This window comes from Gallus gallus, chromosome 23 (assembly GCF_016699485.2).
Source record: "Gallus gallus isolate bGalGal1 chromosome 23, bGalGal1.mat.broiler.GRCg7b, whole genome shotgun sequence".
Lineage (NCBI taxonomy): Eukaryota > Metazoa > Chordata > Aves > Galliformes > Phasianidae > Gallus > Gallus gallus.
In genome coordinates this window covers 2,021,392-2,035,580 of record NC_052554.1, presented here as the reverse complement: position 1 = coordinate 2,035,580, position 14,189 = coordinate 2,021,392, and the positions used below count along the sequence as shown (strand labels likewise).

General features: G+C 55.6%; 2 protein-coding genes across 3 annotated transcripts in view; one reads left to right on the top strand and one right to left on the bottom strand.

Annotated features, from left to right (window-relative positions):
- Positions 1-10,712, bottom strand: part of LUZP1 (leucine zipper protein 1) — a 36,390-nt gene extending 25,678 nt beyond the window's left edge. Inside the window, exon 1 of one of the 2 annotated variants that reach the window (XM_040651969.2) lies at positions 10,588-10,712. The gene's annotated coding sequence lies outside the window, so the exon portion shown is untranslated. Of the gene's footprint in view, positions 1-4,980; positions 5,449-10,587 lie in introns of those variants that run through there. The other variant, XM_015297584.4, reaches the window with a different exon arrangement.
- Positions 10,465-13,330, top strand: LOC121107469 (collagen alpha-1(I) chain-like). The gene is made up of 5 exons (XM_040651894.2): positions 10,465-11,307; positions 11,616-11,800; positions 11,958-12,069; positions 12,149-12,285; positions 12,976-13,330. The coding sequence occupies exons 1-5, from the start codon at positions 10,465-10,467 to the stop codon at positions 12,986-12,988; spliced, it is 1,290 nt and encodes a 429-aa protein (XP_040507828.1). The 3' UTR covers positions 12,989-13,330.
- The last annotated feature ends 859 nt before the right edge of the window (positions 13,331-14,189 follow it).

The window sequence follows — 14,189 nt, the reverse complement described above, 5'->3', positions numbered from 1 at the left end:
CCACCAACATCCCGTTCCATTTTGTTGCCGTGTGACAGATGGCAGCATTGGAGCAGTCTGACAGAATGGTGTCTGATGTGGAAGTGCATACGGAGCAAAGGTGTGCCACTGAGTTCCTCCACGTGGAAAATAGGGCACTGATTGATATTCACCAACACTTGTGAATGTCCATGGAAACCCAGTAGTGGATGCGAACACAGCGGTGCGTCTCAGCAATGGTGACAGTGGGTCACCTCTGCTGGTGTAGACTGTGATGAGCACAGCATGCAGCTTGTGTTCATCGCTGGTGACAATGCACAGCTAATGGTGGTGACCATACTGAGCGAAACAGAGCTTTGTAGCTGAGAATTTGCTCCACCAAACAGACTCAGTGGATTTATTTCCATGGAAATAAATAGGAGGCATTACTTTCAGAGCAGCCCAAGACAATTCCTCAGCCCAGGCAGGCCGGCAGGTTGGGCACTCATAGGGCAGCTTGGGCCGTGCTGAGGGTAAGCACAAAGCAGCACTAACAGCAGTGACCCACAGCTCAGTACAGTCCTCCAGCACTCCTTAATACCAGCAGGGTGTTAAATGCTATCATCAGAATTCAAAACACGTTCCACGTTTTCTCTCAGGTCTCCAGGAAGATGCTGTTGCTGGGGTTTCCCTCTTTGGGGCACACATTCCCCAGGGAAAACAGTCCCTGGCTGCCTGCTGACACCTGGTGTACATCCAACAATCACAGAACACATTGCTTTTACCCATTTAGGGTACTGCACTGGGATGTCCAGACAGCACTGCTCCTGCCCCAACCTGCTATGGCAGCTGGAATGTGTAGGCTGGATAAAGGCTGCAATCAGCAATAATTCAGGTGGAAGGCCATCCTGAAGAAGCCAGGGACCATGAATTAGGTGATGGCTGCAGTGGCTGTTACTCCCAGAGAAAAGCAGGGCTTAGACTTGGGTTGAGCTGTGTGGCCCTGCAGCAGGGCCACCTCTATGGGAGCCTGCATCAGCCCACACATGTGCATGCACCTGGCAGCACTGCACAGCTCGGCAGCATTGGGACAGCATGTGCAAGAACACAGAGCTGCACTCCTCAGCTCAGCCAGCGGAGGAACACCAGGGGTTAATGGTACAGAGAGAGGAGGAGGAAGCGGTCAGCCATTTGAAACTCCTCTGGCATGAAGGCTGGGTTAGGTTACACCACTGCTTCTCTGCAGCAGCAGCAGCATCCTTCAGCTGCATCAGGGAGCCCTCAGCACAGCAAGAAGAGCTCTGCGGCACCGTCTTCTATCTGCTGCTCCTTTTGCAATCCATAAAGCCTATGCTCCACTTTAACAGACGATTTTGGCTGCTGATCCTAAACCTCCCCCTGCCTGCTCAGGGGCTCTTCAGCACAGCCCAGAAAGCCTCTGTTCCACCAGGACCACACAAAGCAGTGGGAAATGGCACTAGGACTATGTGAAACAGCAAGCAGGGTCACCATGACCACATAAAGCAGTGGGCAATGCCACCAGGACCACACAAAATAATGGGAAACGTACCAGGACCATGCCAAGCAGCAGGCAATGCCACTAGAACCACAGAAGGCTGCAGGCAATGCCACCAGGACCACAGGAAGTAGTGGGAAATGCCACCAGGACCACAGAAAGCTGCAAGCAATGCCACCAGGACCATGTGAAACAGCAAGCAAGGCCACTACGACCACAGAAAGCTGCAGGCAATGCAATCAGGACCATGCAAAGCAGCAGGCGATGCCACCAGGACCACACAACCTGCAGCAAGCAGGACAGGGCAGGAACACCAAGTACATCCCCACCTGCAGGCACTGACTCAAACATGCTGCAAAAAAAAGAAAAAGAAAAAGAAAAAAAAGAGCAGCGATTCGTCCCAAAGCCATTTGTGTCAGGTCCACCCGGTGCAAAAGAAACCAAAAAGGGTTTCACAGCTGTTAAATGGAGGCTGGCTGGGACACACCAGGAACAATCTCTGAATCCTTCACCATCACCCCAACACAAGCTTGGGGCACGCTGTCCTCTGGCTGTGCCACACACAGTGACAACCCAGGACTTCCTTATGATCATGGCCCTGAGCTCACCCCCCACCCACCTTTTTTAGGTGGTTTAGGTTTGGGATCCACCTTTTTTGTTCACTGGCAAAGAGTGAAGTCAAACGAAAGGAGGGACTCAGGAGCTCACGTCACTCTCTTAAATGTGATTTATGCAATGAAGACAGCTGGGTAGATTGGGAGACTCTAACAGGAGTCTTTTGTATTCAATTTACTGATGAAAATACCCTCAGGTAACAAGAAAACCAACTAAATAAAATAACTTTTACAAACAGATGACAGTGGGATCTTTGAGGAACTTTTTATGCCTCTGTGAGAGCGTACTTGTAGCTGCTGTGACCTAAACAAATTAACCTCAATATTAATATTCAGAGACTAATAAGATGAATAAGATGCCTCCTGCCCCATGCTGCAAATAGCCTAAAAGAATGCTTCAGAGAGATGCACACTGAATGGGGCAGCATTTTTGGAGGCATGCTGGTGTATTTTCCAAAGCAGTTTTTCTGCTGGGGGGGGGCAATAGTACCCAACACGTTCCCCAGTTTTAGGCAAAAGCGGATCTTGGGGTCCCTGCCCCTCTTTGGAATGGGACTGCTGTGAGGTGAGGTCCTGCAGGTTGCCATTGAGCAGCCACAAGTCATGCAGGGGCTCTGCTGGTGCACAGACAACAGGAAGGCTGCCAGGATGGTGTGGCAACACCTGACAGCTGTGCCACTGAGAATGGCCAACTCGGAATACACTCTGGGTGAAATCATGGACAGAATCGTAGAATGGCTTGGGTTGGAAAGGACCTGAGGATCATCAAGTTCCAACCCCTCTGCCGCAGGCAGGGCCACCGACCTCCAGATCTGGTACCAGACCAGGCTGCCCAGGGCCCCATCCTGGTCTCTGAACACCTCCAGGGACGAAGCATACACACCTGTCTGGGCAGCTGTCCCAGCACTCCATCTTTGCAGCAGGCTGAGAACGATGAGGGAAAAAGGCTGCATGTGGGTTAGAGGTCTGAGGACCGGACAGAGCGTTCAGCAGCTGCTGTTGGGATTCTCCTTAACATAGGAGAGGGCTGGAGAGACACGTGGCCTCTGATCCCTCTGTGCAGAAAGGCACCTGAGTTACTCTGTTAGCCTGCAGAAAGTGCATCCCCTGTTGCTAGGGATTGCCATTGGGGAGCCAGAATTTCCCAGGGGAAAGATCCTCCCTGACATCCAGCTGCAGCACGCGGCCAGGAAGCTGCTCAGGTGCCAGAAACACAGGCTGGGATCCCCAGCAGGAAGGTGCTGAGTGGTATTTCTCCCAGCGGACTGAATACAACTTCAAAGCTCACCCAGCTCCTGTAAACCTCACGTCCATAAGGCCAAAGCTAAAAGGGCTCAAGATGCTCATCAATTCACAATTACCATAGGAAAACTTGGTTTCAAATTTGCAGTTTCTTGCAAAAAAAAACCAGTCTGGATACATCCTATTGACAAGAAAGAGGCAGCTCCCAGGCAGCCTGCCTTTATGGTTTTGAAGCCCACTGGCATCTGTTGGACCACAGACAACAGAGGCTCGGGACAAAGGATGGACAAATTCTTTTGCTCTCGAAGCACTCACGCTCCTGCAAGCATTACACAAGATGCTAATGAGGGAACGGGCAGGCTTAATGCCAAGCATTAATTTCTCTGAATCCAATCCTAAAAGACCAGAGCCAAGAGAGGACATGTGCTTTTCTCACAAGAAGCAGAGAGTGATGAACCAAACCTAATCCCAGATGGGAGCAGAGGGTCTCCTTCCAGCACTGCTGGGCATGGCTGCTAACCACGCTCACCCCCTGCTTTGCTCTTTCTGTGCCCTCTTTCCCTTTGCACTGCTTGGGCTGAAGGACGGATATTCCACAGGAAGGAAGGACTGCCTTGGCTGCACTGAGATGGGACCACATGGCTTCCTGCCCCAAGCTGCTCCTTTCTATATAGGAGGAAAGAAGTGGAAAATCTGCATTTTCTGTCTCATCTAGGTTGCCAGTAAGGCGGTGAACTTCACCCCAAGCACCACATCACCTAGTCCAGCTCCTGCTCCAAACAGGGCTTCTGTCAAAACTGGGAGGTGAGCAGTATTAATCCACGGGGAGGGGGGGCTGGGGAGGCAGTTCCTGCTGCACAGAGCTGCAGGAGGGGGCTCACGGCCACCGCTGCTCCTGGAGGGATGGGGAGAGCACAGGACCTTCCCCACCCCCCAGTGCCACCCCCTTCCTCACCACAGCAAGGCTTCCCAGGACTGCAGAACAGCCACAGCAGACAACAGGAGGTGACTGTTTTTCTGCCCCCAGCAATTGCTGTCTGACTGCATCTGTGCCAACCTCACACCCACCTTTCACTGCTGGCTGCCAGGAGCTCACCTTTGCTGCCTGAGTTCTGCAGCACGCAGGGACCCAGCCCCCAACGCCCCCCCCAGCAGGCTGCAGCATTGCTCCCGGTCACCTTCACCAACTCACAGCTTCAGAGCTTTCTCACGTCGCTGGCAGTCATTCTGCACTCACTCTCCCCTGCACGGTGGATCTGTGGCAATGTGTTACAGGGAGCAAGAAGCTCGATTTCAAACCGCTGCTATGCTCGGTACAATGCAAAAAACCAACCTACATAAAGGCAACTTCAAGAGAATTTAAGAGCTTGTGCAGATCCTTTACCACATTCTATAAGCAAATCTCAGAGAAACTTCAACACGCACACGTTATATAGGCTGCTCTCATGTCAAGCCACTAAACACAGGCAACAACACTAAAACCAAAGCCGAACAGTGCACATACAGGATGTTACACAAACAATGAAGTGAGAAGCTTCATTCGGATTTCTCGACTGCTCAGCCCAATGCAGCACTAACAGCCACAGATCAGCACACAGGAATCATTGTTCCTCACTAACAACAGACATATTTCCAAATGATTCACGCTACCTGAGCAATTAATGCTTTTTCGACTCCGTTCCAGATCCCAGGTCAGGATTCTCCCTTCTATTCCGGTAAATTCCACCACGATATCACGTGTAGCAACAAGTTCTTGAAGCGGTTTCGTCAGATTTTTTCCTTTAAGGTAACCCTCTGCGCTCCCACGTGAGGCACAGGCAGCTATCTGAAAGGCACTGCTGAAAGCACTGCAGTGAGATCAGATGATGGCACAAGCGTGGAGTTCCTGCAGCCTCCTTCCAGCCCTGGAAACACAGCCCGTGATGCTCAAAGTCACCCAACAGGGCAGCCACAAGCAGCGCTGTAGCTTAAAGCCCAGGCAACACATAGAGAAGCATTCTGAGGAAAAGAAATGTTGAGAACGAAGGTGAAAACAAAGCCTGACAGCTGCTGCTGCAGCACGGGAGGTTGCAGCACTGCAGCAAGAGCCGCCGTTCCCAGCTGTGCGGTGCTGCATGCAGAGCTGACGCCAGCAAGCATCACACCAGGAACCCTCCCTGCACCACCTTCAGCTGCTTCTCCTTTCTGCAGGCGTACTGTGTGCTGTCACAGAGGGAAACATGGTACGTAAAACATTCAAGGTAAAGACAATAATAGGATCATAGAATGGCCTGGGTTGAAAAGGACCACAATGCTCATCGAGTTCCAACCCCCTGCTATGTGCAGGGTCGCCAACCAGCAGCCCAGGCTGCTCAGAGCCACATCCAGCCTGGCCTTGAATGCCTGCAGGGATGGGGCATCCACAGCCTCCTTGGGCAACCTGTTCCAGTGTGACACCAGCCTCTCAGTGAAAAACTTCCTTCTAATATCCAACCTAAACCTCCCATCTCAGTTTAAGACCCCCTGTCCTATCACTATCCAAGAATGGGTTTCTGCTGAAGAGTTCCTTGAGCTTGTATTCATTTTAACTGGTCTCGTAGAAAGGCTCATTTTCAGCTTAGGACAGAGCTACCACCTGAGAGGTCAGCTGAAACAACTGGAGATTAAAACACATATTTGGAAACTACTGATGCAGGCCCGACTGTATCACACAGTGACAGTATGACCACTCTGTAGCCACTCCTCCACCTTCTGCTGTGGCACCAAAGGCAGCGCGCCCACCCTGCTCAGCCTGCACCCTTCCAGCAGCCATGAGAGATGAGCTGAGCTGCTCCGTGCTGCCCACATGCCCAGAGCTGGGAGTGCTGCTGTGACACAGGCCAGCCCTCTTGCATCGCCTCCTCCAGCAGCAGACTCCTCTCCTATCATGCAGGCTGACACTCGAGCCCCAGGCTTCAGGGTCTGTAATATTAACCAGCAAAGCTCACTCTTACCAGAGCTAAGAAAGCCTCAGTGCTCACCTCCTCCTCCCTCTGCTCTGCTTTTGGCAGCGTGCACGGAAGGATGCATCTGGTCTCAGCCCCTGAGGTGTCTGCAGGTGTCTGAATGAGAGCTGTCCTACTTCTGAATCAAGAAATGTGGGTTTTCATTCACCACCACATTCACCATCTGCCCCTCGCAGAACCACAAAGGTCACAAATTAAAACTGCAAACCTCAAAAGCATCCAAGTTAGTGATTTAATCTGATACTAGGTGAGGTTACTGAGGATACTATAGCCTGGGCTGCATGGGAGGTCAAACTATGACTTCCTCTACCACTTAAAAATCAATGAGCTACATGCAGTCAGAACGGCGCTGACATCAGCAAAACGTACAGCAAGATGGTCAGAGCCTGCACTGTCCTCTTCGTGATGGGAGGGAGCAAAGCAGCAGAAGGGCAGCCTGCAGCTCACACAGAGCATCACATATGTGAGCAGCTGCCCCTCTCACCTGGAGTACCAGTGGATTTTGCTGACCCAAGTTCAGTACAGTGGATCAGACCCCGACTGATACGGCACGGAGAAGATATGTGAGGTTTGCAGGACCCTGGCACACCGGGGCAGGACTGCTGGGACCAAAGTGAACACAATTCTGCACTCACATGCTCTAAACAAGAGGCCTATTTCAGCCGAGAGTGTGCAGCACAGCGTGCAAGCAGCAGCTCCACCAGCACAGTGCAGCCAAAGGGAACAGGGGGCGGTGGTGCAGATGCAAACACAGGCACACAGGTGGCAATACTACATACTGTCAGGGAACACTCTTTGCACAACTGATCTCACAGACCCTGGATCAGATCCTCACGCTGAAGTTTCAGCCACTCTGCACCATTCTTACCTTGCTCCATGCTGCCCTTCCCTGCCCAGGGCACCCCTGCAGGCAGGACGGGACCAGACAGTGTTGCAGAGATTGGGGGAGGGGGGGGGTTCATTTCTGCACTCCCACTGCAGGGCTGCACCCTGTGTCACTGGAGCAGAGCTGCAGAGGGCTGCCAGAGGAGAAAGGAGAGGCAGAGCCACAGTGCCCATAGCACCGAGCCAGCACTTCCCAAAACCACAACTGGAGAGAGCAGAATGACACCAGGGTCTCCCCCAAGCTGACAGCACTGCAGAAGCAGCTCCCAACTCCCCTCTGTCACACGGAAACAAACACAGCAGCTGACGTCTCCTTATGTTTTAGAGCTGTGCAGTTTGGCATCCCTGCTCCTAAACAGGCAAACACTGCATGTCCTTCCCCGTGCTCGTGGTGTGGATCCCAACAGCAGCACAGCTCACCCAGTTCTCACTGCTGCACACAGAGGACACTCCTGGCAAACTACTACGGACCACATTAAAACCCATTCACGTTTTCTAAAGGCCCTCCATCTTTTCAATCCTTGATTCCAACAGTGCACGCACCCTTCTGGATTGTGTTTCTATAAGAATCCCAAACATTCGGGAACGGGAATGTTAAACTTGCTGCAAAATCCCCGTGAGCAAGCACCAACGTGGCACCAGCCCTGTTTTACCAAGGAGGAAATAGGAACTGCTCGTGCACGGTGTGTGTGTGCTGCTGTGCACAGTGCCCAGGCAGGGCTGTTTGTTGCACCTGTGTCTCGCACTCCACCCTGCTGAGGGTTAAAGAACAGAGGGCTGAACTGCCCTTACAACCCCTTATCTGCCGAGATTAGGGCCCTGCAGGGCAGCATCACCACCAAAGCAGAGACACGGGGAGAGCCAGGCCCAAACCGCTGCGTTTTGGTGGCTGAAATGCAATGCCACACATTGCGCTTGGCCATCTCGGAACACGCTCTGATGGTCAGGCTGCTGAGCCAACAGAAATCCCACCAACCCCCCCAGGAACGGCGGTGCTCAGCTCCTCACAGCGGGCTGAGCGTGGTGATGTCTCTTGGATTCTGCAAGAGAGGCACAGAGCTGTCGGGAGGGCTGAGGGGGGTGGGGGGGTGATGGAAAGGCTGTGCCCCCGAGGGTGGTGGGCACGGAACTGCTGCCAGAGCTCAGGGGGTGCTGGGACACCACTCTCAGCCACAGGGTTTGGGTGGTGCTGTGGGGGCTCAGTGACCCCCATGGGACCCTTCCAAGTGAGGATCCCCTGTGGCTCTACAACTCACGCTGCACTTGTGAGCACAAAGCATGGCGCTGCTACGACTGGTCATCATCACATCAATCTCCCGAAGCAAACGGCCTCCTGGACAAAATGCTTTGCTTCATTTCAGCTTAACATCGCCACCCAAACCGTCCCACGCCGTGATGTGGCTCAGCTACGCCACATCACATTGGTTCTCTCACTGCCCACCGCCCCCAGCGGGACAGAGATGGGCACAGCCACAGCGCACAGTGCCGGGGTAACATCAACCATCACCCACGTGGAAGAGCAAACCAACTCAGCCTTGGCTGCAAGACTGCTGGATTTATTGCTATTATTTTAATATTCCCATCTCCGGTCGCAGCCAGATTTCAGGGCACCCATTTTAGAACAAGAGCTGTTTTTGCTGACATGCACCAACTCGTGTTAAAGGAACAAATCCGGTCGCCTCTCCTTGGAGCACAGAGCTGGCGGGCAGCCTGCAGCGCTGTCCTGCACCGGGAAGCACAAAGCAGCCTGGCTGCCCCGCAACGAAGTGAGGAAGTCTTAACGCTTACAGGGTGATGGGAGAGCTGAGGCTGAACGGACACTCAGAGCCGAGTGCGGTTACGGAGGACCTCCTTCCATGTCCCCTTGTCCTCATTTAGCCCTCCAGGAGCTCTCCCAGCTCAGCACCGGGTTCTGCTGTATGGAACACCCGGTTGGTCCCGGGGAGCACCGAAGCCATCCTCACACAGCAGCTCTGACATAAGAGGGGATCTGAGCTTCTGCAAACTGAACCATGGGCTTCACCAAGGGCCCAACACACGGAACGCTGCCTTTGGGCTCACACACACAGAGAAACAGCATCCCTGTTCACCATCCCGTGGGCAGAAACGTGTCTGCCAACAGACTGCAGGCACAGAGTGAGGAACTGCGCTCCTTCCGAGTCCCGAACTCCTGAGACAGCTCCGGGGCTGGGGAAACATTTCTCCTGGTGCCTTATTTCCCCTATTCGCAGCAGCGCAGGGCTGGGATGCTGCCCAGGCCCTCCTGGGTGCTCGAGAAGCAAAGAACCGCACCGCGCTGCCATGAGGAGCACCGTTTCCAGCGATTTTAGCCAGCGCGCTCACGGCGCTCACACACCCATCGGCATCCGAGCCAACCGCGCCTCGTCGGGACACGCCGAGGAGTCGGGACGGTCACCCGACCGCGGGGCAGAGCGGCTTCAGGGCTTCACACGGGGCGGTAGGAAACGAAACGCAATGAGAGCGCGGGCACCGCCCGACACAGCGGCACTGCGGCACGGCCACGTGCGGTGCTTTAACGCGCCTGGCGAGAAGAGAGAAGGCTTCCACGGTGCTAAAGCAACCAATGCCCTCCAGTCGAGGAAGGGGCAGCGCTGCTTAACAAAGGCAGAGGGCAGCGGGAAAGCTCAGGCGTAGCAAAAAAACCAAACCAAACCAAACCAAACCAACAAGGGGAACGTTATTAAACGATATAGCCAAGGCGGGCGGGTTGGGAAAGCGGGGGTAAAAAAAAGGCAGAAACACCAACAATTGACGGGAAAGGAAGTGCGGACCTGCCGGAAATAAAGAGCGGCAAATAAATAAATAAAGGAAAGCTGGCCGGTCACTTCGCGGGAGCCCCGCGTGCCTCAAAGCGTGCGGGAACCTCCGAGCGGCCCCGGAGCGGAGCCGACACCGCCGCGTCCCAACCGGGAGGGGCAGCGCCGGGCCGGGAGCGGAGGGCAGCGCGGAGGGCGGCGGGGCGGCCTCGGGAGGAACGCGGCGGCGCCGCCGGGGCCGCTCCGTCTCCGCCGTCGCGAAGCGGCCGTCGGGGGAACTCGGAGGATCCCTCGGAGCCGACGGAGCGCGGCCCGAAGGCGGTTCCTCGCCGCGCCGCTCCCCGCCCGCAGCGCGGCCGCCCCGCCAGGTCCCGGCACGGCGGAGCAGCTCGGCCCGTCCGCCCGGCCTCGCCCCTCGGGGTCCCCCCGCCGCCACGCCGCGGTTCGCGGCCCCGCGAGGCGCCGTGCTGGCAGCGCGGACAAAGCGGATGCCTCGAATTCCTCCCCACCCCGCGGCGCGGGGATCCGCCGGGCCGGGACCGCGGCACCCGTGCGGCGCCCGTCCGCCCTCCGCGCCCCCCCCTCCCCCAGCCGGCTCCCCCCCCGCCTACCTGCGCCGGGCCGGGCCTCCGCTGGCGGCCGCCGGGACGGGCCGGGCCGGGGCAGCCGCGGCGCGGAGTGGGGCGGCCGCAGCCCGCGGGGCCGTGCTGGAGCGGCGGGTCCGGGCGCTGACAATGAGAGGCGGCCCCGGCGCCGCTACGTCACCGCGAGGGGAGCGGGGCCCGGCGGGGCGGGGGGCGGGAGCGGCGCTGCCGGGCGGGGCGGGGGTCGGGGGCCCGGCGGTCCCGGTCCGTGGCGGACTTTGGCGGCCGCCTCAGCCGGGCGACCCGCTCCGGGCGCCGCCGCTTCCGCGGGCTGCGCCGTCGTTGGGAGAAGCGCGGAAGGAGTTTCGGCCATTTTGGGGGAAAGAGGGCGCGGGGCGGCCGGAGGGAACCGCGAGCTGGGAGAGCGAAACGGGAGAGAGCGGCGGCCGCCGGGGCGAGCCGGGACGGGAACGGGGGCGGCGGGGAGCGGCTCGGGGCCGGAGCTCCGCGGGAGGAGGGAGCGATGGGGGCGGCGGTGCGGTGGCCCTCGGCCCGTCCGGAGTTGCGGAGCTCCGCGGCCGTTCCGCCGCCGCCCGTCCCGAGGCGTGCGCAGCCCCCGCTGTCTGCCGCGCGCCTCTGCCTGCCGAACGACGAGGAGGAACCGGAGTGTGGCGGAACGTCCGTCCTCAAAGGCTGCCCCCCACCGTGCCGCCCCTGGGAGTTTGGGACGTGGCGCTGAACGAAGCGGTCGGTGATTCAGCTGCGGCTGCTTCTGGTGGGGATCACAGAGCGGTTGGAGTTGGAAGAGGCTCTCAGAAGTCCAACTCGCAGCATTGGGCACAGACACCCACAGCTCCATCGGTGCTCGGAGCCCCCCCGGCCTCACCTCGGGTGTCTGCAGGGATGGGCACCACCGCCCCTACGAGCAGCCCATTCCAGTGCCTCACTGCCCTTATTGTTTTCCTTACATCCAATCTAGAGCTCCCCTCTGTTAGTTTGAAACCATTTCCCCCTGTCCTATCACCCTGCTAAAGAGTCTGTCCCCTTTCTTACAGCCCCTTCAGACACTGACAGGCCGCGATAGGTATCCCCGCAGCCTTCCCTTCTCCAGCTGCACAGCCCAGCTCTCAGCCTGGAGGTGTTCCATCCCTGGGAGCTTTTGTGGCCCTCCTCTGGATGCTCTCCAACAGCCCCACGTCCCTCCTGTACTGAGGACTCCCATCCGGGCGCAGTGCTGCAGGTGAGGTCTCAGCACGGAGCAGAGGGGCAGATCCCCTCTCTGCCCGGCTGGCCGCGTTGCTTTGGGTGTACCCAGGGTCCGGTTGGCTGTCTGGGCTGTGAGGGCGCAGTGCTGACTCCTGCCCAGCTGCCATCCATCAGTGCCTCCTTTTGGGCAGGGCTGCGCTCCATCCTCACACCCCCCGGCTCATACTGATGGTGAGGGTTGCTGTGACCCGGGTGCAGACCTCGCACGTGGATTTATTGAACCTCATAAGGCTGATTCCAGACGTAAGGGGAATTCTGGGGAACAAGCTGACTTGAGGGGAAATAATGGGGAACTTTATTTCCAAGTGTGTCTCTGAACCAGCATCCAGGTGGCGACTTCAAAGAGACAGGAAAACTAGGGAATGACCAACATCAGGCATCTGCTGTGGGTGGTGTGGAAGTGTGGCTGCAGCTGATGGTATCAGGGCTGCAGCAACAGAGATGCAGCTGCTGGAGGAGGTATTTTGGAGAACAAATTTGGGAAATGAAGAGAAATAAGGAAAAGCTAGCTGACCTTTGGAGAAGGAGCTGTTTTGTGTTGTTTCTTGTTCATGGGGAGTTAGTACAGTCAATGGAAGCACAGGGCAAAGGGACAGAAAGGGGTAAGGGGAAGTGAGGATGTAACGTAGTGATGGAGGCAGACCCAGCTCTGGGCCCAACTGAGGGGTTGGCAACAAGGGCAGCCTGCCAAAAATTGGAGAGACAGGAACGGTGGGAAGGGAGTACAGCTCTGAAGAGTAAAGGGGACAGAAGTGCAGCGAACTGCACAGGCTGGAATAGGAAGAGGGGCAGAGGCACAGGGGAGGAGGAGATATGCCAGGGGTTGCTTGTGGGGAGGTAGGAATGGCAGAGTGTTTAAGTCAGGAGGGAACAAGAGGGAAAAGGGAATCTCTTTCCGCCGGGTCTCTTTCTTACTCAGAGGACTTGCAGGGACAGCCTTGTTTTCTTATGGTGCCAGGGGTGCAGAATATAAATCATGTGGGCAGATGTGATCAGAGACGAAGTAGGGGGAGGGGAGATCATAAACACCCATAGAATTATAAATAATATGGGGAAGCAGCAGGAACTGTCAGCATGTCTGACAGCAGGGGACCGTATGGGTGCAGCAGGCTGGAACAAACAGAAGTAGCTCGTGCTGGTTTTGCACAGCTTGATCACATGAGAAGTGCCTGGCCATGGGATGCCACAGACACCGGAGGCACGAGCATGGAAAGGGATTACAGAAGCTTACAGAAAACAGATTTCTCACTGTCTGCTAAAAATGTTTCTGAGTCGTCTTCCAGCCCACAAAGTCCATGAAGTCACTTCTCTGCGCTCGCTCTGTTTCTGTGGTCAGTTTAAATGAGGTACCTGAGTCGATCTAACAGCTTGCTGATGGTACATGCAGTTCTGCTCCCGTCCTCCTGCAGCTATTTGTGAGTCTGTGCTGCTTCTGTTGCACCACTTCTGGCATTCAATCTGTTCATTAAACCGGCGGAAAATTAAAGCAGAGTGAATACTGTTCTGCCAGTTTAGTCAGTTGAGTCAGCCCACGGGTTTATGAGCCAGCGGCATCCGTCAAATCGACACTGCTCGGCTTTGTTGAGCCTCATGATGTTCACCTGGGCCCACTGCTCGGCCTGTCCGGGTCCCTCTGGCTGGCATCCTTTCCTTCTGTTCTATCAACTGCACCGCTCAGCTCGGTGCCATCAGCAAAGTGCTGCGGGTGCACTCAATCCATCACTGATGCCATTGCTAAAGATGCTGAAGAGCGCCGGTCCTGAGATGGACCCCTGGGGGCCACCACTCCTCACTGACCTCCATCCACACATTGAGCCATTGAGCACCACTCTCAATCTTGTTGGTGCAATCTTGTTTTCCTATGCAAAGAAGAAGAATTTCTTCTAATGGCAGCTGTGATTCTTATGCTATTACCTGATTGCAGGAATTCGGGCTTTAAGCATTAACATCAGAGTCATGATAAGATCCTGATATTTACTGCACTGGCTTCTAAAAGCCAATGCCATGGCTGGAATGCTTTCTATCAATTCTGAAAGGCGGTGGTGACTGGGGAGAGTTCCCGGTAGTTGATAAAAGCAGAATTCTCCAGCTGACAGAATATCCTGCACTGAGATCTAATTGCAGGCTGCTGCAGGGAACGTCTACGCTTTGACTTCCATTTAACCAATTCTTCTGTTTTGAATAAATCCTACTTAGTCATTGAAATAAGTATCTGCTGGGACAACCGCAATGCATTCTTCTGTTACAAGTTAAAATGTGTTGTACTTTACCCATGCTCAGTATTACAAGAGGTGCATCTGAGAGGCTCCTAGAAACCACTCAGCTCTTGTGTCTTCTGTGAGATGAGTTTGTATGCTCTACTG